This window comes from Hypanus sabinus, unplaced genomic scaffold (genome assembly GCF_030144855.1).
Source record: "Hypanus sabinus isolate sHypSab1 unplaced genomic scaffold, sHypSab1.hap1 scaffold_860, whole genome shotgun sequence".
Lineage (NCBI taxonomy): Eukaryota > Metazoa > Chordata > Chondrichthyes > Myliobatiformes > Dasyatidae > Hypanus > Hypanus sabinus.
The window spans coordinates 142253-164408 of NW_026781712.1; the positions used below are offsets into that span (position 1 = coordinate 142253).

General features: G+C 45.4%; 2 protein-coding genes across 3 annotated transcripts in view; both read left to right on the top strand.

Annotated features, from left to right (window-relative positions):
- The window catches only part of LOC132390323 (zinc finger protein 229-like), a 52149-nt gene extending 39106 nt beyond the window's left edge, over nt 1–13043 (top strand). Inside the window, exons 4-8 of the transcript XR_009510865.1 lie at nt 3200–3292; nt 4873–5027; nt 6328–6489; nt 6588–6653; nt 11154–13043. The gene's annotated coding sequence lies outside the window, so the exon portion shown is untranslated. The remainder of the gene's footprint in view (nt 1–3199; nt 3293–4872; nt 5028–6327; nt 6490–6587; nt 6654–11153) is intronic.
- An 838-nt stretch (nt 13044–13881) lies between these two features.
- Nucleotides 13882–17857, top strand: LOC132390324 (NACHT, LRR and PYD domains-containing protein 3-like). Of its 2 annotated transcripts, XM_059962931.1 has the most exons (5): nt 13882–14106; nt 15945–16031; nt 16191–16361; nt 16515–16682; nt 16847–17857. In XM_059962931.1, the coding sequence occupies exons 1-5, from the start codon at nt 13958–13960 to the stop codon at nt 16932–16934; spliced, it is 663 nt and encodes a 220-aa protein (XP_059818914.1). In that variant the 5' UTR covers nt 13882–13957; the 3' UTR covers nt 16935–17857. The 2 variants fall into 2 exon arrangements, 1 of the variants encoding a protein (XP_059818914.1); XR_009510867.1 differs by lacking the exons at nt 13882–14106; nt 16515–16682; nt 16847–17857 and having other exon boundaries at nt 14117–16031; nt 16191–16254.
- The last annotated feature ends 4299 nt before the right edge of the window (nt 17858–22156 follow it).

Here is a 22156-nt window from a genome sequence, read left to right on the forward strand (position 1 = left end):
CACCCAGTTCTGTATCCTAGCGATGTTGCACTGTAACATCTGACAATCCTGCAGATGATCCGCAACACTCCCAACTTTTGTGTCATCAGCAAACCTACTAACCCATCCTTCACCTTCCTCATCCAGGTCATTTGTAAAAATCACAAAGATAAGAAATCCCAGAACAGATCCCAACGGAACACTATTAGTCACTATCATCAATGCAGAATACGAACCATCTATAATCTGCCTTCTCTGGGAATGCCAGTTCTGGATCCACAAAGCAAGGTCTCCTTGGATCCAATACCTCATTATGTTCTGTATGAGCTTTCCATGCGGAACCTTAGCTAACCCTGAAATCCATATACAGTACTTCCACTGCTCTACCTTCATCAATGTGTTTTGTTACATCTTCAAAGAATTCGATCAGGTTCTTAAGGCATGACCTGCCCTTGGCAAAGCCATGCTGACTATCCCTAATCAGACCCTACCTCTCAGGAACTTCTCCAAAACTTGCCCACAACTGAAGTAAGGCTCACTGGTCTATAATTTCCTGGGATATCTCTACTCCCTTTTTTGAACAAAGGAACAATATTTGCAACCTTCCAATCCTCTGGTACTTCTCCCGTCCCTATTGATGATGCAAAGATCATCGACAGAGGCTCAGCAATCTCCTCCCTCGTTTTTCCGAGTAGCCTGGGGTATATCTCATCCAGTCCAGGCAACTTATCGAACTTAATGACGTTAAAAAGCTCCAGCACATCCTCTTTCTTAAAGTCTATTTACTCAAGCGTTTTAGACCGCTGTAAGTCATCCCCACAACTTCCAAGCTCCTTTTCACTTATGAATACTGAAGCAAAGTCATCATTAAGTACCTCAGAATATTTTAACTGATCAGCAGATTGAGAAACGTCTATTGAGAATGTAGTGGTGAAATTTAACCAAACCAAGTTGCAGTTGCTGGCGACCCCACGGATTTGTTATATTGGCATGGCGTCCCCTCAGCTCCAATGATGGTTGTTACAAATGTCGGTGGTATGTATTCGATCCGTTATTAGCAATCAGCAAACATACAATCTTGAAGGGATAAAACTGAAGTGTACCCAAGTGTAAGTTTAGCGTATTTAAGAGGATAATAACAAAATATATGACATCGGTCAGTCCCCAGCTGTGTACTGCACGGAACAAATCAAAACTATGTAACTGATTCCCTTTGCGTTTACCACACCACAACGGATCCATATACGTTCTGGACATTGGGGTGAAAGAGAAGGTTTTCACGGTGGACCGGCTCAAACCAGCCCATGTGGTCTTGGCGCAGCCGGTCAATGTTCAGGCACCGCGGCGTAGAGGCAGACCGCCCAAACCGAGACTGGTCCTGACTGTAGAATTTGGGGGATGTATCGCCGGATCTGGGGTGGGGAGTTATGTAGCGACCCACTATCTGCACAGGCGAACCAGCTCACAAATAGCCCACGCGCGGGAAGAGTCTTTTGTAATGCATCTCTGACGTCATATCCGCCCGGAGAGGGCGGGAACAGTACTGAGTAAAAGCCATCGCCGCGAAGTTTGAATAAACTAGTTCTGAGTGCAGCTTACTGATTGAGTGTCATTATTCCCAGCTCTGTGAGTAGCACATCGCTACAATGCAAAGCTCATCTTCAGAGGCTCAGCAATCTCCTTACTCGATTTCTACAGTAGCATGGAGTATATCTGGTTCAGTCCCGGCGACTTATCTCACTTAATACCTCTCAAAAGATCCAGCGCATGCTCTTTCTTATAGTCCATACACTAGTGCGTTTCAGTCTGCGGTTAGTCATCCCCACACTTCCCAAGATCCTTTTCACTGTGAATACTGATGCAAAATACTCGGTATCTCAGAATATTTCAATGATCGGCACGTTGCGAAACATCTGTTGAGAATGTAGCGGTGAGATTTACCCAAGCTAATTTGCCATTGCCGGCGACTCCCCCCCCCCCCCCCCCCGCAGATCTGTTATACTTGCATGACATACCCTCAGCTCTCATGCTGATTGTTACAAAAGTCGGTGATATGTATTGGGTCCTTTATTAGCAATCAGCAAACATACAAACGTGTGGCCATGAAACTGAACTGTACCCAAGTGTAAGTTTATCGTATTTGAGTAGATAATAACAAGATATATTGCATCCGTCTGTCCCCAGCTGTGTACTGCAGTGAACAAAGCACAAATGTGTAACTGATTCCCTTTGCATTTACCACACCGTCACTGATGCGACTCGTTACCACAAAAAAGCATCATAAATACATAACACAGAATACAGTGCTGATAGAGAACAGATACATGGCTCCTACACTCAGGCTCAGCTCCGATACAGGGTCTTCCACCTGAAATATTAACATACTCTCTGTCTTGTTGAATAATTCCAGCATTTGGTTTTACTTATTTTGACCATTTTTCTCAACTGGCTGTTTTGGATGTATGGCATGTCGACATTGGGTTTAACAAGGTGTCATATAACTAACTATCTGATAATAGTCAAGTGATATGCTCAAAGAAATCTTAACCGAAATCTAGTGCTAATAATGTTCTTAATGTCCTGCCGGAAAAAAAAAAACAACAACCAACTATAATGCTGTAGGACAATGCTATGGGTGAGATTTCATTGTTTAAGATGTCAGAGTGTTTCTCTATAGACTCAAATCATATATTGCCATAGGTGTCAATGGCAGGCGACGTTCACTTGAAAGGAAACGATGAGAATCAGGTGTGACTGAGAAATCTGTATAATCCAGTGACGAAAGGAATAGAAGTGTCATCGTCAGCAGAAATGTTTCAACCCACACTGGCGTAACAGTTGTCCATTACTCAACGCAGCGCCACCAGTGGTAGGAGGACCAAAACAATGGGCACTGTCTGCTCAACCTGTCTTCCCATTCCATTGACACATCACTCCCGGTCCAGGGCACAAGATTGGCTCCTAAAAGGGAATTGCCTGCAATATCGGAAGTAGATACCCTGGAGAATCCCGACCCAGTGTACAATCCATGGAGAGTGTGGAAATGGACATTGTGTGACTGTGGGTGGATGGGCACATGTGGACTAGGCCATGTCAAGGTTTCAGTGGACAGGCCCAAGATGTTTGGAAGTGTTTGCCTCCGTTTAGAAACAAAACAGTCTTTTCCTTTAAACCTCAATTAATGTTTGACCCTCCTGTTATTTTTCTTTTTTTGTGACAGAGCAGTAAAAATTGATCACACCTGTCCACAAAATGGATCAATGTGCGAGCAGGAGAGGAGTTCCAGTAACGTCAACATCGGGAAAGGACACGGGTATGTTGGCGAATTATTTTAATTTATAAATACTCTGCTGATTCTGCATCTGGCTTTAATTCAACATCGGCAATTCACAAAGTGTTTGTGAGAACTGAGCAGAGAGATGAGAGACAGAGATAACATCTCTGGGAAAAACACAGTCACCCGTGGAAGGAGTACAGTTACCGTCTGCTCCATCTCCTCGAGCAGATTGTGATGCACAGTAAAATAGCGAGTTACTCCAGAAGACAAGACATTCTACAGATGCTGAAAGTTTTGGGCAACACAAAGACACAAAATATTGGTGGAACTCAGCAGGTCAGGCAGCATCCATGGAGAGGAATAAACATTTGACGTTTTGGGTCAGGATCATAAGGAATAGAAAGTAATGTGTTACGCAGAGAGGTTAGAGAGACAGGGATTGGACACGCTGGAATTAAGGAGATTGAGAGGGGATCTGATTGAAACATATAAGATTATTAAGGGATTGGACAAGATAGAGGCAGGAAATATGTTCCAGATGCTGGGAGAGTCCCGTACCAGAGGGCATGGTTTGAGAATAATGGGTAGGTCATTTAGTACAGAGTTAAGGAAAACCTTCTTCTCCCAGAGAGTTGTGGGGGTCTGGAATGCACTGCCTCGGAAGGTAGGGGAGGCCAATGCTCTGGATGCTTTCAAGAAGGAGCTAGATAGGTATCTTATGGATAGGGGAATCAAGGGATATGGGGACAAGGCAGGAACCGGGTATTGATAGGAATTGATCTCAAAATTGATCTCATAGCCATGATCTCAAAATGGTGGTGCAGGCTCGAAGGGCCGAATGGTCTACTTCTGCACCTATTGTCTATTGTCTATAATATCTAAAATTTCTGTCCCCTCATTTCCAGTCTGATGAAGGGCCTTGGCCCGAAACGATTACTGTTCATTCTCCTCCACAGATGCTGCCTGACATGCTGAGTATCTCCAGTATTTTGTGAGATATTCCAGAGATTTGCTGAGGAAGGGGTTGACTAGGCAGGCAGACAGTAACCCAGAGCAAAGCGGTGTTGATAGGCAGTACCAGGAGAGTATTCTTTATTCTCAGGAATTAGCAGAGTTCTTTCCAAGGACAGGTCCCAGATAAAGACGGTATATTCCTGGGGACAGGAAAGAGCAGCCTTCAGCCGCAGGAGCTATACCCTCGCTCCACACTGCACCCTCCATCCCCATCCCACATCCCCTTCCAACCCCTCCCACCCATTCCTGCTATCCCTCCTGCCCCTTTTCCCTCGACCCCCCTTCTCTTAAACACTTTCCTCCCTACCACTCCCCTTCCCTGTCCCCGTTACCCTACCACACACCTCCACTTTCCCCTACTCCTTGTTGTTTCCCCCACGCGCTCTCTGATTCCTTCTCCCCACCCCTCCCTCTCTCACCTGCCCCTCACTCTCCTCCTCCATCTCCCCCTCCAGTACCTTCCTTCTATCCCCGCCTCCCCCCCCCCTTATATATTTCGTACTGTGCTTGGTGACCTGGAACCCCATCTTTAGGTTCCAGATAAATTTGCTGACCCATAGGAGGTCGGTAATGCCTTTCATGTTCCTAATTTTCCTTCACAGTGATCACCGAGCTCCTGGCAAGCTGGGATGATTCCCAGCTGCTGCAGTTGACGGACTCCTACCGGGACAGGGTGGAGCAGGCGATGGAAGGAGGGGTGCACGGAGTGAGCCTGGCATTAACGGCCGAGAATCAGTTCAGCGGAGAGGAACATCGGGTGAGTGGGAGGGAGAATGGGTTTGAATTTTCACACATCACAGGACTGATGCAGGTTGGAGCTCTGATTAATCGAATAATAAAGCATCAAGACAAATCAGAAATATGTGTGTGTGTGTGTGTGTGTGTGTGTGTGTGTGTGTGTGTGTGAGTGAGTGTGTGTGTGTGTGTGTGTGTGTGTGTGTGTGTGTGTGTGTGTGTGTGTGTGTGTGTGTATATTTTTTTCTTAAAACTGTGAATCTGAAGCAATGATTGAAAGAAGTGTAAGAAGTGTAAATACACCGGCGGCGGCTGAATGTTCAGAGCGAGGGGAGCAGGGAACAATTGTATGAGGTTGCAATAAAGGAGTTTAAATGGAAATACGGCTGAGAATCAGTCCAGTGGAGAGGAAAGTCGGATGAGTGGGAAGTAGAATGGGTTTGAATATTCGCACATCAAAGCACCGATGGGTGTCGGAATTCTGACTTATTGGATTTTAAATTAGGTGAAGGAATAACTGGGAAATAAATACTGTACATACAATTTCCAGTGATAGAAAGGGGTGAAAAGACCCCGCGGACTGGTGGGTAGCTGCTCAGTATTCAGATTGAGTTGAGCACGTAACAGTTGTGTGGTTGAGGTTGCAATATTGAATAGGAATATGATGGGAAGTTTTGGTTTGTGAAGACTGCACAGCGTGACTGCAGAATGACAGTGAGAACCGGGACATCATCAGTGGATGCCACAGGAGGTCGAGCGTGTTCTGTTCTGGGTGGAGATGATGGTGTAATAATCTGTAACTGAAAACAGTGTGAATCGGGGAATACTGCCATGTTGTAATGTGTAATCACTGAATAAACCTCCACTGGAAAAAGCAAAGGGAAGGCATCAGGTGTCAGCCGGTAATCCGCTGTCATGTTGGACACTGGCGGACTGAGGAGATGAATCACATCATCTTTTCTGCAAATTCCCTGTGAATGCTTACTGTATTATAAAATCCCGCCTGACTTCTTTCTTCATCTGTGATCGTTATTTTATTATTTCTGTTTTACACCGTCAAATCCGGTGAGGAATTATTTATGGATTTGAAGCAACAATGAAGGGGTCACAGACCAACAGGGATCTCATTGACTGGTGGACCAGGTTCCCGGTGAATGTCCGTCCGTGTGCTCTGCACATAGAATGTACAGTCCATGTCCCGACAGGATCAGCACCCGTCCGGGTGATTGCTCAGTGTGATCACGTTAAAGAGCAAATCATTTACTTCTCATTCTCTGTGTGAATCTGTCAGTCCCCAATATGTTCACCGTTACTCTTCACAGAAAATCTCTGATCTCGCTGATAAGGGAGAGCGGGCGGACTCCTCCTGAGCCTGGTGATGGAGAAAGGCTCCCGCGCCCGGAGGGTGATGTGGGAAACCTTTGTGAAAATGCGGATTGGTGTCCCAAAGTTGGAGAAAATACTGAAAGAAATACAGGAACATGGTGAGATAGTATCAGCGATTAATTCAAATTTCGATTGAATACGGTACATGTAACAATTTGACAAAAATGATTTCCTCAATTTGTTTAAATTCAAACAGGTTGTGATTCTTCCCATCGACCAATTCCCGCTCAACATTTACTAAAGATTCTCAGTGAGCTGAAAGGTAAGTGACTGTGCATTGAACATTGAAGAGTATAACACAGGAACAGGCCATTAGGCAAATAATATTGTGCCAAAACAGCCAAGAAGTAAATCAAACAAACCCAAACTATAATCTCTCCTTCCTACACCATGTCCATATCCCTCCATTCTCCTTACAACCATGTAAGTATCCAAAAGTATAGGCAGCATGGAGTAAATGAGCTGCTCGAGGAATATAAAGAATGTGAAATGAATCTTAAGAAAGAAATTAGAAAAGCTAAAAGAAGATATGAGGTTGCTGTGGCAAATAAGGTGAAAATAAATCCAAATAGTTTCTACATTTATATTAACAGCAAAAAGATAGTGAGGGATAAAATTGGTCCCTTAGAGAATCAGAGTGGACAACTATGTGTGGAGCCAAAAGAGATGAGGGAGATTTTGAACAAGTTATTTTCTTCAGTATTCACTAAGGAGAAGGCTATTGAAGAGTGTAAGGTAAGGAATACAATTAAGGTATTTATGGAAGCTATGATGATTGAAGAAGTACTGGCACTTTTAAAGAATATATAAGTGGATAAGTCTCTGGATCCTGACAGGGTATTCCCTAGGACCTTGAGTAAAGTTAGTGTAGAAATAGTAGGGGCTCTGACAGAAATATTTCAAATGTCATTAGAATTGGGGATGGTGCCCGAGGATTGGCATCTTGCTCATGTGATTCCATTTTTAAAAAGTTTTCTAAGAGTAAACCTAGCAATTATTGGCCTGTAAGTTTGAAGTCAGTGGTGGGTAAATTAATGGAAAGTATTCTTAGAGGTGGTATATATAATAATCTGGATAGACAGGGTCTGATTCGGAACAGTCAACATGGATCTGTGCGTGGAAGGTCATGTTAGACAAATATTATTAAATGTTTCGAAGAGGTTACCAGGAAAGTTGACGAGGGTAAAGCAGTGGATGTTGTCTATTTCTACTTCAGTAAGACCTTTTTGACAAGGTTCCACGTGGAAGGTTAGGATGTTTCAGTCGTTTGGTATTAATGTTGAAGTAGTAAAATTGATTATACAGAGGCTGGATGGGAGATGCCGAAGAGTATTGGTGGATAACTGTTTGTCAGGTTGGAGGCCTGTGACTCGTCGAGTGCCTCAGGGATCTGTACTGGGTTCAATGTTGTTTGTCATTTACATTAATGATCTTGATGATGGGGTGGTAAATTGGATTAGAAAGTATGCAGATGATACTAAGTTAGGTGGCGTTGTGGATAATGAAGTAGGTTTTCAAAGCTTGCGACAAAATTTAGGCCAGTTAGACGAGTGGGCTGAGCGATGGCAGTTGGAGTTTAATGCTGATAAGTGCGAGGCGCTACATTTTGGTAGGAATAATCAAAATAGGGCATACATGGTAAATAGAAGGGCGTTGAGGAATGCAGGAGAACAGACTGATCTTGGTATAATTGTGCATAGTTCCCTGAAAGAGGAATATAATGTGGATAGGGTGGTGAAGAAAATTTTTGGTATGCTGGCCTTTATAAATCAGAGCATTGAGTATTGGAGTTGGGATGTAATGTTAAAATTGTATAAGGCATTGGTAAGGCCAAATTTGGAGTATTGTGTACAGTTCTGGTCACAGAATTATAGGAAAGATGTCAACAAAATAGAGAGTGTATAGAGGAGATTTACTAGAATGTTACCTGAGTTTCAGAACCTAAGTTACAGAGTTAGGTGTTTATTCTTTGGAGCATATAAAGTTGAGGGGTACTTGACAGCGGTATTTAAAATTATGAGGGGGATGGATAGAGTTGACGTGGATAGGCTTTTTCCATTGAGAGTTGGGGAGATTCAAACAAGAGGACATGAGTTGAGAGTTAGGAGGCAAAAGTTTAGGGGTAACATGAGGGGGAACTTCTTTACTCAGAGAGTAGTAACTGTGTGAAATGAGCATCCAGTAAAAGTGGTAGAGGCAGGATCGATATTATCATTTAAAAATAAGAAAATTGGATAGGTATATGAACAGGAAAGTAATGGAGGGTTTTGGACTGAATGCAGTTCTGTGGGACTAGATGACAGGAAGCATTCGGCACAGACCAGAAGGGCCGAGACGACTTGCGTCCGTACTATAATTGTTATATGGCTATGTGGTTACTATTCCTCATGTTGCTTTCCGAGGGAACAGGCATGACAGTGAAATTCCCACACCCATTTCTGATTATGACACAGATACACTTCCTGATTTTTGAAGAATATCATTTCTACCATTGTCACATTCTCTAAAGTAAATATGTCCACAATCAATGTTTTCCTACGCTCCCTATCACAGCCGAATACATTGATTGGAGACGCCCCACACGCCTGACAGAGTCATAGATACATAGAAAACTTACAGCAGTGTACAGGCCCTTCGGCCCACAATGCTGATCCGAACTGTCCTTACTTTAGAAATTATTTATGGTTACCCATAGCCCTCTATTTCTCTAAGCCCCATGTAACCATAATACAGAACATTATGAACTCATAACTTGGCTGGAGAAGTCTGAACACAGAATCTAAGGTACTAAGTTACATTTGTTTTCCAAATCAGTCACGATTGATTTTCATAGATACAACTATATCTGACTCAATACTATCAAAATGTGATACTGAAGTTATCAATACTTTTCTCATGTGGAAGGCAATTCAACTATGCACCATTATACCTAGATCACTCTGTTCTACTGCATTCCTCAACGCCCTACTATTTACCATGTATGTCCTATTTTGATTAGTCCTACCAAAATGTAGCACCTCAGACTTATCGACATTAAACTCCATCTGCCATCGCTCAGCCCACTCTTCTAACTGGCCTAAATCTCTCTGCAAGCTTTGAGAACCTTCTTCATTCTCCACAACGCTACCTATCTTAGTATCATCTGCATACTTTCTAATCCAATTTACCACCCCATCATCCAGATCATTAATGTATATGACAAACAACATTGGACCCAGTACAGATCCCTGAGGCACACCACGAGTCACCGGCCTCCAACCTGACAAACAGTTATCCACCAATACTCTCTGGCATCTCCCATCCAGGCGATATGAGAAACTTACAGGGGGAGTGGTGAGCAGAGCTAGGAAGTTGGTTAGTGAAAGAAGGCCATGGAAGAAAGGAGAAAGGGGCTGGAGAGAGCACCAGAGGGAAGCGTAGATGATCTTAGTGTGGCCATTTGTATTTCGGTTAGACCCGACGTAGATTGAGAGACCGTTTCACTGAGCATTTACGCTCTGTCCGCCAGAACAAGCGGGATCTCCCTGTGGCCACCCATTTTATTTCCACTTTCCATTCCCATTCCGGTACATCAGTCCAAGGCTTCCTCCAATGTCGGGATAAGGGCACACTCAGGTTGTGGAACAACACCTTATGTTCCGTTTGAGTAGCCTCCAACCTGATGGCATCAATATTGATTTCTCAAACTTCCAGTAAAGGTCCCTCTCCCCCTTCACCGTTCCCCATGCCCTCGTACGTCTCACGTTATCTCCTTGCCGGTCATCGCCTGCCTCTGGTGCACACCCCCCCCCCACCCTTTTTCTTTCTTCCAGGGCCGTCTGTCTGTCAAGAATCAACTTCCTAGCTCTTTGTTTCATCCCTTCCCCTCCAAGCTTCACCTATCGCCTGGTATTTGTCTCTCTCCTCCACCCTCCCCCACCTTTCAAATCTACTCCTCAGCTTTTCTTCTCTGGTCTTGCTGAAGGGTCTCGGCTCGAAACGTCAACTGTTCCAAAGATGCTGCCTGGCCTGCTGAATTCCTCCGGCATTTTGTGTGCGTTGCTTGGATTTCCAGCATCTGCAGATTTCCTCTTGTTTGTGAAATTGTAGGCCAGTTAGCCTAACCTAAGTGATTGGTAAACAGTGCATTATTTTAAATTACTATGATTGCACATTGCACATTCAGATGGAGACGTAATGTAAAGGTTTTTACTCCTCATGTATGTGAAGGATGTAAGAAATAAAGTCAATTCAATTCAATTATTAATGTTCAGGTTTCGAGGTATTTGGAGGTACTTTTCATATTGTTTGTCAATGATTTAGATAATGGAATTGATGGCTTTGTGGCAAAATTTGTTGATGATACTAAGATAGGTGAAGGGGTAGTTAGTGCTGAGGAAGCAATGCGATTGCAGCAAGACTTAAAGAAATTGGAAGAATGGGCAAAATGTGGCCCATGGAAAGCTGTGTTGGAAAATGTATGACAATACATTTTGGAAAAAAGAATAATAGTGCAGACTATTAACTAAATCAGGAGAATGTTTAAACATCACGGTTTAATGTGGCATCATGCTGGCACCAACGTTGTGGGCCGAAGGGCTTATTCCTGTGCTGTTCTGTGATCTATGCAGGTCCTGTGACAGCTGAAATCCTGAACCGCCTGCTACCGAAATTCCTCGCTCTCTGCTCTCTTCTTCAGCACCCGGCCTGTAATCGGCATAAGTTTCAAACTTGTATTAAAATCACAGACCAGTAGCATCTCCCCTTTCTCCCCTTTCCACAGACGTTGTCTGACCTGCACTCACATCCACACTCCCGTCCTTGTACAGCTGTGCTGCAGAGGTCAGGTCGACATGCTGCATAACAGTGGCGGACTGGAAGGGTCTACAACGGGTAGTCAAAATTGCCCAACGCATCACCGGCATCCCCAGCCTACCTTCCATCAGGGCGTATATACAGAAAGGCTCCGGAAAAGGGACAGGAACTTCAGGAAGGATCCCACCTATCCTGCCTGTGGGCTGTTTGCCCCTCTCTCATGAGGGAGGAAGCTACGTAGCATCCACAGCAGGACCACCAGACTTAAAATCGGTTATTTTCCTCAAGCAGTAAGACTGATCAACACCTCCAATGACTAAGCTAAACCTCCACAACCAACAACACCCACCCCACCACCAGCACGGTTTGAAAATTGTCTGTAGAAACCACCTGATTTCAGAGTGACTCCTGTATCGAGCGCTTTTATATTTATTGTGTTTTTCATTGCGTTCTTTATCTGAGTTTTTGTTCTGCATCAGATTCGGAATAACAATTATTTCCTTCTCCTTTACAATTGCGTATCTTGAAACTTGAATCTGTTGAGTATTTGCAACACATACTCTTTCAGAGACACGAGACTGAAGATCTGCCGTCTCAAACCATTTTCTGAAAGAACAGTGAGCTGAGCAGCGTCTGTAATGATGGAAGGGGTGAATTGTTTGTGTTTTGTGTCAAAATGTTGACTGTCTCAATCTTGACATTTTCTCCCCCAATCACCCACCCACAGTGCACGTGCTGATCAACAAATACACTTTGTACGCTGGATAAAGTAATGGTGGGAGGGGGAGCTGTGATTCTCCTTTGACAGAATGCCCATTACCCTTATCTCCATCTCCTCACGCACCATATCAGCACTGGGGATTAAAAGTTTCTTCCAGAGGAACAGTGATATCTCTGGCTGTAGTGAGAGGTTGTCCAGTACGGGACAGTCGGGGTAAGTAAACTACGAGGGAAATAATCAACTTCACAACACAATTAATGTGGAAATGTGATGATCTGGTGTTTATTTAGACCAGGCCTCTCTGTCCAGTCAGGGGTCTGTTAATTAAATTTACTGTACTGTATGAACATCCATTGGTGAATCCAATTAATGCAACAGCTTTGGGCTAACTCCAGTCTGCTTAAATACTGAGTTCTGAGTTGAGGCATCTAATAGTTTGTCCACTGTCTGTTCACATGGAAGATGTTCAACAGAAACACAAGGAGACTCTGCGGGCACAAACTGAAACACTGAGAGTGAACACGATCCTGATGACGGAGAAGGTGAAGGTTTTCCAGCTGGTTGATCAATACACTGAGCTCACGGTCATTTCTACTGTTCGAGATCGGAGACTGGTGGAACATGAGCTGCTGGAAAGAGGCAGAGACCACGAGGAGTGGAGAGAAAAACATCTCCGTGGTAAGCTGGAAAAAATCCGGACTGATCAGCTGTTCCAGAGCAGCTTTTCCCGGAGTAACTCTGAATCTGGGAATTCGGCAGCAGTTGCTGGAGACCCAGGGATCGGGAAAACCACAATGGTACAAAAGATTGTTTATGACTGGGTCACGGGGAAAATATATCAACAATTCCAGTTTGTCTTCAGTTTCAAATTCCGGGGTTTAAACTTCATTAACCACAGAATAAACCTGACAGAACTCATTCTGGATCAGTATCCTTACTTTGCAAATATCCTGAGAGAGGTCTGGAAGAACCCAGAGGGATTGCTGTTTATATTCGATGGTTTGGATGAATTCAATGACGCAATTGATTTTGCTGACAGTCAGAGAGATACAGAAACTTGGTCCACATGCACAGATCCTGAATTCAAGTGCAAGGTGTCTGATATTGTGTACAGTTTAATCCAGGGCAAGCTGCTCCCAGGGTTTTCAGTGCTGGTGACCACCCGCCCCACTGCGTTACATTTATTGAAAAAGACTGAGATCAGTGTCAGGGCTGAAATCCTGGGATTTTCTGGTGAGGAACGGAAGAAATATTTCTTCAGGTATTTTGAAGATCAGACGGTGGCAGCAGCTGTTTTCAGACATGTGAAGGAGAACGAGATCCTGTACAGCATGAGCTACAACCCCTCCTACTGCTCGATCCTTGCTCTGGCACTGGGCCCCTTCTTCACACCAAATGTCAGGGACCCGCAGCGAGTGCCCAAGACCATCACCCAACTGTACTCCTACTATATTTACAACATCCTGAAAAACCACAGCCGTGAGATTGAGAACCCCCGTGATATGTTACTCAGGGTTGGTCAGATGGCCTTCAGAGGAGTGTCCGAGAAGAAGATTGTGTTTACAGATGGGGATTTGATCAACTACAATCTGCAGCCTTCCCAGTTCCTGTCCGGGTTCCTGATGGAGCTTTTGGAGAGAGAGGATTCTGCCCGGAATGTGGTGTACACATTCCCACACCTCACCATCCAAGAGTTTGTAGCTGCAGTCGCACAATTCCTGAATCCACATCCCGGGGATATCTTGAAATTCCTCACTGGAGCCCACAATACCACAGATGGGCGATTTGAAGTATTTCTCCGTTTTGTTGCTGGACTCTCCAACCCAAAGACAGCTCGGGGCCTGGAGGAGTTTCTGGGTCCATTTCCTCATCAAACAACCTGCCGGGTGATTGACTGGGTGAAGGAGGAGGTTATACGCCAGATAAATATCTCTGCTGGTGAAGATGATACAAGGAACCTCCTGAACAGATTGCACTACCTGTTTGAGTCTCAGAATACTGGACTGGCTCGAGGCACACTGGGATCTGTGGAAAAACTTTCATTCAGTGAAATGCCACTGTCCCCGATTGACTGCGGGATCCTGTCTCATGTCATTGGACTCTGTGATACAATAAAACACCTCTGTTTTTGGAACTGCCGTATTCAGTTTGAAGGAATACAGCGGCTGGGATCCGGGCTACACAAGTGCCAGGAGTTGAGGTAACCAGATTTCTCTCTCACTCTGAAATGTGAAACTGTTCCATTGTGTTGTTTCAATGCGAAGGAAATTGGGTAAAATCGGAGTAAATCAGATTGCGAAAAATTGTGACAAATGACCAGGGGACCGGTCAGTAATTCCACAGGGACGAGGGTTCTGTGGTTCTTTCTGATGGGATTTGGAGACTCCATCAGATCATGAACAACAGCCATTCGTTTAGTTGTAGTAAATCACAGGATTGGCCATGTTTCTCGCTCCCTGTGACACGTCCATTGACATTATTCCTTCTCAATGTTAATGACAACTAGACCAACACAAACTGTAAGCGGGTGTGTAGGAACTTCCCACCATTTTCCCATTGACATGAGAGTGTAAGCTGTCTTTCCCAGTGAGAGCTTTAGAAATGCGGCTGTGAGATTGGCCTCCTCTGCCCTTCCCTGTGACAGACTATCTCCATCTCTCCACCTGTGTGACTTTTCTCAATCGCCAGTACCCAGGCACTATGTGGGCATCTTTTCTCCCGATTGTGGACCTCAGTTTAGACCAACCTCTCCCATGGATCTATGTCTGCATCAGCTCCTCTTGTAGGAGCATCTTTTCTCAACACTATACTCCTGTGGGATCTCTGTGCACACTTCCATTCCCACTGTTGGACCTCTCTGCGGAAGTCTCATTCCTACTGTGTGTTCATTTCTCCCCATCCTTCTGTCGGGTCTCTCTTCCCCACTCCATTTCCCCCATGGGGGCTTCTCTTCCCACAGCCTGTGGAATCTCTCTTCCACATCCCCATTCCTGCTGTGGGTTCTCTCTTCCCAGTCCTCCTTCCCCCTATGAGATCTCTCTTCCCCACCCCTTTCCTGTTGTCAGCTCTCTTCCCCGTCCTCCTCCCCTTGTGATATCTCTAATCTCCACCCCCATTACCCTTGTGGGAACTCTTCTCGAATCCCCTTCCTCCGGTGGGATCTCAATTCCCTCTCGCCATTCGTTCTTTTGGATCTGTCTTCCCCATCTCGTTCCTCCAGTGGGATCTTTATTCCCTAACTCCTTCTTCCTGTCGGGATCACTTCCCCACCCCCTTTCCTCTGTCGGCTTCTCCCTTGCTCATTCCATTCATCCTGTGGGGATCACTTCCCCATCCCCCTTCCTCTGTCGGGTTCTCCCTTGCTCATTCCATTTCTCCTGTCGGGATCACTTCCCCATCCCCTGTCGGGTTCTCCCTTGCTCATTCCCTTCCTCCTGTGAGGTTCTCTCTTGCCCATCCCCATCTCTCCAAAAGGAATCTCTCTTCCGCATTCCGCTTTCTCCTCTGGAGTCCTTCTACCCCATTTCCATTCCTGCTATGTGGAATCACTCTTCCCCACACCCTTCATCCTGTGGGATCTCTCTTCCCCATCTCCCTTCTTCCTCTCAGAATCACTTTTCCTCATTCCCCATCGCCCTGTGGGGATCCCTGTTCCTTGTTCCCCTTCCTCCTGTGGGGATCATTTTTCCCATCACTTTTCCTGTGTTGCGGGTCTCTGCGCGCATCTCCCATGGAGATTTTCCCACCCACAATTCTTCCTTTCAGTGGGACGATCTCTCACCCTTCAACCCTGCCCCTTCCGACATTCTCACATCAGGAACACTATTCTAACTGTTGGGGAACGAGACAGAATATGGGAAATTACAGTCACATTGACAGTAAATTACTGACATTCAGTAGTGAAATTTGACAGTGGTGGGAATCCCAATCAGTGATATACTGAAGCATTTCATTTTTCCAGAAATATCCGAATGACAGATATTCCCTCATACCCATGGTTTCAATCTATTTGTTCATTAGTTTTCTCTTTGTGTTTAGACTTGGGAGTAATGACCTGGGAGATTCAGGAGTGAAACTGGTGTCTGCGGCTCTGAGGAACCCAGAGTGTAAAATACAGAAACTGCGGTAAGTACCAGACTGTTGGAGATTGTGTTTACAGTTACTGGGTGTCAGAAATTGAACATCAAGCTGATAAGTAATTGTGTTACTGATAAACACTTGGAATTTCTGATGTCTCCTGTCTGTGTGTCCTTCACTCTCACTCTCTCTCTCTCTCAACCCCAGGCTGAACGATGTTGGCCTCACAGGTTCTGGTGCCGAGGATCTCGCCTCCACTCTCAGTGCAAACCGTACACTTACAGAGCTGAACCTGAGTGTTAATAAACTGGAAGATTCAGGAGTGAAACTGGTGTCTGCGGCTCTGAGGAACCCGGAGTGTAAAATACAGAAACTGTGGTAAGTACCAGACTGTGAGAGTTTGTTTACAGTCACTGCGTGTCTGACCTTTTACATTGATATGATCAATAATTTTGTTACAGATAAACACTAGGGATTTGTATTGTCTCCTGTCTCTCTGTGTCCTTCACCCTCACTCTCTCTCATCTCCAGGCTGTGGAAAGTTGGTCTCACGGATTCTGGTGCCGAGGATCTTGTCTCGGCTCTCAGTACAAACCAATCACTGACGGAGCTGGACCTGAGATTAAACTCGCTAACGGACCGATCTGTCCCTGCTCTCCGTCGCCTGATACTGTCCGTCCAAAGTCTGGCCTATATTGAGTGAGTATTCTTGTCAATGCTCAGTGTGATAAAATATCAGTGGATCCGCGGGTTCACCGGTGATATTTGTTCGTCAGCGTTGTTGAAATATTAACCCCAATCCCCTGTTACACTCACTGTTGTATCATTTGTTTATTTCCTCTGTATTCTTCCCTCTGTTTCAGGCTGTGGAGAAATCACTTCAGTGAGACTGGGGAGATGGAACTGAGATCTCTGCAGGAAGTCAGACCCGGACTGACAGTGAACCTGTGAACATCTGAATGAGTGAACATCCCCGCTCAAGGGATGGGGACATTTTGGTCGATTCCTCACCATCCCCTTTAATGACAACACTCCGGGTTTAATTCCCAATGGTTCTAACGGGTCACGTTTCCAACCAAGCACTCTGTGATGTCGGAGGTGTTTCCGCAGGCATGTAATTTCCCTTTGTGACCAGCGGCGCTATTTCTGCTGGATGTCCCGGTCTGAGAGTTCATTTAAGTGAGACCTTGGGGAAATACACAGATAGAAGAGGCGGGGCTCAGTCTGGGACACCGGTGTCTGGGGTGGGATTATCCTGAGAGAGAACACTATTGCTCACTATGCTGAGGAAAATACATTTAGGAGTCTGTCCGAAATTACGATGTTAAATGAGTAAGTACCTTGGTAGCGACCCTGGAACTGCAGCGATCTCGGACACTGTCCTGAAATGTGATTTTATAACCATCGGTTTCCTGAAGCAGAGTGATAGTGAGAAACGGGACTGATGATTCAATCTGTTTACTCGTTGTTACTGGTGTGTGACTCTGAGTGAATCAGGAATAGCTTATTTATTTCCGCAAGTTAGCAGGTTACACGTTGTTTAATTTACATTTACATTTGTCATGTGTGTTGGCGCGTGGCCTAGTGGACAAGGCATCGGACTAGCAACCTGAAGGTCACTGTTTCGAGCCTGAGCTGAGGCAGCGAGTTGGTGTCCTTGAGCAACGCACTAAACACATTGCTCTGTGGCACCGGGGCCTAGTGCTCGTCCCTTGGACAACATCGGTGGCGTGGAGAGGGGACAGCTTGCAGCCTGGGCAACTGCTGGTCTCCCATCAAAAAACCCTGGAAATGAAACCTTCCAAGGCGCAAATCCATGGTCTCATGAGACTAATGGATGACTATTATTATGATGAAATCAATAAACTGCTGTAACTTGATTTGTGTTGGACTTGATTTGAGTTTGTTCGGGAACCCTATCACACACAGCGAACCAGAGCTTCTCGCAGAGGCACAGCTGAGGGAGAGGAAAGTTTGTTACCCTGGATCCCGTAACCCCCACAGCACCCACGCTGATCCCGCGCTTTTCTCGCTCCTGCCCCCCACACTTTCATTGTTCCCGCCCCCACTCTTTCCTCGCTCTCGCTACCGACCTTTCTTCCCGTCCGCCCCGCGCTCCCAAACTCTGTCCACGTCTGAACCAAAACACAGCCTAAAACCCTGTTTTTTTCTGCCATCCCTTTGCCTATCTGATAGTCCCTTAAATGTCTTGAATGTATCTGCCTCAATCACCACGCTCCGCAGTGCTTCCAGACATATGCCTCTTTTTGTATAAATAAAATAAACCCCGAAACCTTTTCCAACACCGTAACCTTGCCTATCTTAACATTTCTTAAAGGTTTCCAATGAATCTGCCTCTATCACCACCCCACGCAATATAGCCCACACACCAGCAGTCTGTAAAAAAAGTAAACCCTGCACCTCATATATCCTTTGGAATTACCCCCATCTCACCTTTAAAATGAGTCCTCTGTGATTTGACATTTCAACCTCAGGGAAAATACTGTCTGTCTGGTATATCTATGTCTCTCATAAATTGTATAAAATTCAGCAGATCTACTCTTAGCCTCTCCCGCTCCTGAAACGACAACCCCAGTTTGTCAAAACTCTCAGTATAGTGCATGCTTTCTAATCCAGGAGGCATCCTGGTTAGCGCCGGCTGTATCCTCCGCAAAGCCTCAATGTCTTTCCGCTGATGGGGCCACCAGAGTTCATTACAGACTATCCAGAGTTTTGTAAACTCTCCATGGTAGCATCTTCCTTGAAAATCAACTAGCCCTTATCTCATTAAGTAGCCTCATGTGCAGCACCTTGTCAAACACCCTCTGGAAAAACAAGTAAACCATATCCACTGACTCTCCTTTGTTGATGCTGATTGTTATATTCTCAAAAATTTGCAACAGGTTTCCCATTAAGGAACCTATGCAGACTTTGCCCTAATTTTTCATGTATCCGGACATCTCATCCTCCAACAGTTTCCTAACCATGAAGTAAGACTAATTGGCCTACAATTTCCTATTGTTGCCTCCCTCCTTTCTCAAGAAGTGGCGTGACATGTGCAATTTCCAATCCACAGGAACCATTTCAGATTCAAGCAGTTCACCAAGGACACCAATAATGCCTCTGCGATCTCTTTAGCTACTTTTTCAGAAATCTGGTGTGTAGTAGAGACTGTGTTGACTGGCTGCGTCACGGCTTGCTACGGAAACAGCAAAGGAATTGAAACGAAAATCCTACAAGAAGTAATGGATTCGGCACAGTGGTTCATGGGTAAAATACGCCAAACTATTGAGTACCCCTGAGAGATTGGGGCTGAGAGAAACAGGCCAGTTTATAGATATAGCTCTGAGAGAGTGAAAGTGAGAGACACAGGCCAGTGTGTGAATATGAACCTGAGAGAGTAGACAGAGAGCCCTCCTTCTCCCTTCCCCCATCCCACTTTCACTCTGCCTCGTCTTCTAGCTGCCTATCACCTCTCATGATTCTGCCTTCTTCTACTACCCATAGTGCTTTCCCCTTACATTCCTTCTTCACCTCTTCTGCCTATCACCTTCCTGCTTCCCCTCCCCCACCTCTTGATCTTTCCTCTGATTGGCTTTTCACCTGGCACCTTCCACCCTCCCCGGCATTCTTTATAGGGCCCCTGCCCCCTTGTTCTTCAGTCTTGATGAATGGTCTCGGCCCGAAACGTTGACTGTTCATTTCAACGGATGCTGCCCAACCTGCTGAGTTCATCCAGCTTGTTTGTACGTGTTGAGTGTAAAATATGTCCCTGGGAGAGCAGGACTGAGAGACACTGGCCAGTTTATTTATATACTCCTCAGAGAGTGAGTCGGAGAGATACTGGTCGCTGTATGTATATACAGCGATAGTGAATAATAGTGAATGATCAGCCATGATCTCAGAATGGCGGTGCAGACTCGAGGGGCCGAATGGTCTACTTCTGCACCTATTGTCTATTGTCTATTGTATATATCACTGTGACAGAGGGAATGACTGAACAGAGACTGAGGACGAGCTTGCTCCCAGTGAGGTAAGGCTGGGTAAAGTCCTTTAATTAATCTAATTAGCTTAGAAGAAGGTAATGGAGGCAGCAGTTAGGGCAGTCGAGAGCTCCGTTTGCAGTATTTAGGAAGTCAGGGCGAGCTCAATTGTCCCTGATGACTACACATGTAAAAGGTGCATCCAGCTGCAGCTCCTGACAAACCACGTTAGGGAACTGGAGCTGGACCTGGATGAACTTCTGATCATTTGCCAGGCAGAGACAGTAATAGACAAGAGTTTCAGAGAGCTAGTCACCTCTAAAAGTCAGGAGGCAGGTAGCTGGATGACTCAGGACAGGGAAGGGGAATAGACAGGAAGAGCAGATCTCACCTGTGGCCGTTCCCATCAACAATAAGTGTACCGTTTTAGGATACTGTTGGTGGTGCCGACCTACCAGGGACAAGTTGTAGTGGCCGCGTTTCTGGCACCGAGACTAGACACTCAGCTCAGAAAGGAAGGAGGGAAAAGAGGAGAGCAGTAGTGATAGGGGATACGATAGTTAGGGGGACAGATAAGAGGTTCTGTGGGAGAGATCGAGAATCTCGGATGGTCTGTTGCCTCCCTGGTGTCAGGGTCCACGGTATCTCGGATCGAATTCTCAGTATTTTCAAGAGGGAGGGTGAGCAGCCGGATATTGTCCATGTAGGGACCAATGACGTGGATAGGAAGAAGGAGGAGGTCCTACAAAGAGAGTTTAGGGAGTTAGGTACAAATTTGAAGGACAGGACCTCCAGGGTTGCAATCTCAGGATTGCTCCCCGTGCCACGTGCTAGTGAGGCTAGAAATAGGAAGATAATGCAGCTAAATACGTGGCTAAGGAGATGGAGCAGGAGGGAGGGCTTAATGATTCTGGCCAATTGGGCTTCCTTCCAGGGAAGGTGGGACCTGTTCCGACGGGACGGTTTACACCTGAACTGGAAGGGGAATAACCTACCTGAACGGGTAGGTTAGCTAGTGCTGCTCTGGCGGTTTTTAAACTAGATTTGCAGGGGGAGGGGAACCAGAGTGTTAGAACAGATGGTGAGGTGGAGGAGGATAAAGTTTCTTGCGATAACTGCTTGTGTAGACAGAAATCAAAGGTTTGTATGTGATAAAAATGTTCTCAGGTGCCCAACTGGGGAAGAGGCGTCTGGCTTTCAAATAGAGAAAGATAGGAGAGAGAGTGTGAGGGAGGATAGGTAGGTGATAGAGAAGGGACCGAAGGTTTGAGATGTATATTTTAACGCAAGGAGCGTTATGTACAAAGCGGATGAGCTCACAGCGTGGATCAGTACTTGGAGATATGATGTGGTGGCCATTACAGAGACTTGGATGGCTCAGGGACAGGAATAGTTATTTCAAGTTTTTACATGCTTCAGGAAGGACAGGGAGGGAGGCAAAAGAGGTGGGGGTGTGGTACTGTTCATCAGAGATAGTGTCACGGCTGCAGGAAAGGTAGAAGTCATGAAGGGATTGTCTACGGAGTCTCTGTGGGTGGCGATTAGGAACAGGATGGGGTCAATAACTTTACTGGGTGTCCTGACAGGCCGCTCAATAGTAACAGGTATATAGAGGAGTAGATAGGGAAACACATCCTGGAAAGGTGTAATAATAACAGAGTTGTCGTGTTGGGAGATTTTAATTTCACAAATATTAATTGGTATCTCCCTGCAGCAAAGGATATAGATGGGGTAGAGTTTATTAGGTGTGCTCAGGAAGGTTTCTTGACACAATATGTAGATAAGCCGACAAGAGGGGAGGCTGTACTTGATCTGCTATTGGGAAATAAACCTGGTCAACTGTCAGATCTCTCAGTGGGAGAGAATTTTGGAGATAGTGACCACAATTCTATCTCTTTTACCATCGCATTCGAGACGGATAGGAACAGGCAATTTAGGGAAACCTTTAATTGGAGTAAGGGGAACTATGAGGCTATCAGGCTGGAACTTGGAAGCATAAATTGGAAACAGATGTCCTCAGGGAAACATACCGAAGAAATGTAGAAAATGTTCAGGGGATATTTGCGTGGGGTTCTGAGTAGGTACGTTCCAATGAGACATGGAAAGGATGGGAGGGTACAAGATCCGTGGTGCACAAAGGCTGCTGTAAATCTAGTCAAGAAGAAAAGAAGAGCTTACGAAAGATTCAAA